Source organism: Trichechus manatus, unplaced genomic scaffold (genome assembly GCF_000243295.1).
Source record: "Trichechus manatus latirostris isolate Lorelei unplaced genomic scaffold, TriManLat1.0 scaffold00412, whole genome shotgun sequence".
Taxonomy (NCBI): domain Eukaryota; kingdom Metazoa; phylum Chordata; class Mammalia; order Sirenia; family Trichechidae; genus Trichechus; species Trichechus manatus.
The window spans coordinates 31348-33279 of NW_004444348.1; the positions used below are offsets into that span (position 1 = coordinate 31348).

The 1932-nt window shown below is 29.3% G+C and overlaps 1 protein-coding gene across 1 annotated transcript in view; it reads left to right on the top strand.

Moving 5' to 3' along the window:
* LOC101346809 (centrosomal protein of 290 kDa) overlaps positions 1-1919 on the top strand; it is a gene marked incomplete at its 5' end in the record, with an annotated part of 23867 nt that extends 21948 nt beyond the window's left edge. Inside the window, 2 exons of the mRNA XM_023725801.1 lie at positions 21-100; positions 1110-1919. Of these exons, the coding sequence (XP_023581569.1) occupies positions 21-100; positions 1110-1340 (311 nt within the window). The remainder of the gene's footprint in view (positions 1-20; positions 101-1109) is intronic.
* Positions 1920-1932: the final 13 nt, after the last annotated feature.

Here is a 1932-nt window from a genome sequence, read left to right on the forward strand (position 1 = left end):
TTTTATAACTTTTTTGACAGATACTGATCAATTAAGGGAAAAGATAAAAGATATAGAGACACAGCTCAAAACTTCAGATCTAGAAAAGCAGCATTTGAAGGTAATTAAATATTTAATTACATCTGACTTTAGAACTATAAATGTTTTAGGAAAACAGCCATTGAAAACTATTTTTACCATCACCATCCTTGAGTGTAAAGTATACATTCCAAAAATTCCTATAATTAAATTTCATATTTAAAATATTTGATCTTGATATGCAAGGTTCATTACGTTCATCATTCTATCATTCAGAGGGTTGCTATGAGTCGGCACCAACTCGATGGCACCTAATAAGAACGTGTGAAAAATATCAAACAAAAGCTACAAAACATGCAGACAAAACAAACAGGAAAGACTAAAGAGTAAATTTATTTCTTAACACAAAAACAGTTCATTATTTTAATATTTTCTTAAGTTTTGGGTCACACTGGGAACAGTGTTTTTTTAGTTAGTACCTTTTGAGATTGTTCTCAAGGATTTTCTCTTACTGCTTTTAAGACTTTGTAAACAGAAGGGCATGAATAATAGAATTAGCTAGCGATCACTGGCTATTCTAAGTAGTCTTTAAAGCTCAAATTATACCTTTACTCAGATGCCTAACTTGTACTTAGACAGAAGCCCTGGACTGCCCTAATTATATTTGCAAGAAGGGGATCATTACTCATTAACAGTTGTATATTTGTAAATATAAATGAAGCCAAAACCAAAAATTTTAACCAAAATAACTTTAATGCTATGAACAGCCAAGTGTTTTTGATTGCCTCACCGAGAGTACTTAGTGTGCTTTTGGAGAAAGATAAAGTTCTACTACAATCTAAAAAAATTAACAAATTTTAGTCAGAAAGTGGATTATAACGTATGGAACAAATAATATGATTTGACAGCTAACAAGTCAGTCATATATATTGTACAATGTAATCTTTTTAACAAAATCTTAAGAAAATACTTCTGCATTTATATTTGATTTTATTCAGGTTGCTGGGGCTATCATGTTTATAATTAAATCTCTCTAGTCTAAACCTAGAAAATGTATTATATTCCTGTGCACCTTTTAATGTTTCTATTAGGAACAAATAAAAAAACTGAAAAAAGAACTGGAAAATTTTGATCCTTCATTTTTTGAAGAAATTGAAGATCTGAAGTATAATTACAAGGAAGAAGTAAAAAAAAATATTCTCTTAGAAGAGAAGTTAAAAAAACTTTCTGAACAGTTTGGAGTTGAATTTACTAGTCCTGTTAATGCTTCTGAAAAGCTTGAAGATGAAGAGGAAAGTCCTGTTAATTTCCCCATTTATTAATGGCCACCTATATTTATAATAAATGTAAAGTTAACTGTAAAGTTTGTAAGTTAAAATTCCATCTGGAAATCAAGCAAGTCTCTGAACTGCAGCATTTCCTTCTCCCTACCTTGTACCTTTTACCCAAATTGTAGTTTTTAGTAAATAAAATTATATGAAATTCTTAACTCATTAGGAGAGTATATTTTTGAAATCTTTGAATAAGTTATGATTACCAAATAGGCAATAAGCTGTGGTGAGTTGCTATATATTCATAAGGTTTTAAGTTTTTTAAAAGAGATTCTGACATTTTAACATTTAAAGCTGGGATTTTATAGTTTTATACTTATTTATATGTGCTAAGATTGAATTCAAAATATGATAAAATATGTAGGTTATGAGGTTGAGCCATGTTTTGTTAAATGTCTATAAAGATTAAACTGAGCTTAACCTATTTGATTTTGAAAATAAATGATCCAAAATTGTTGCCTTAATTGTTGTCTTTAAATGACTACCCAGTTCTAGTGGACAGTTCAGCCTTTGAACAAGCTTGGAAGCTCACTATAATTTACATTTTTCAGTCTAGAGTTTAAAATCAGTTGCTGATTCTGAA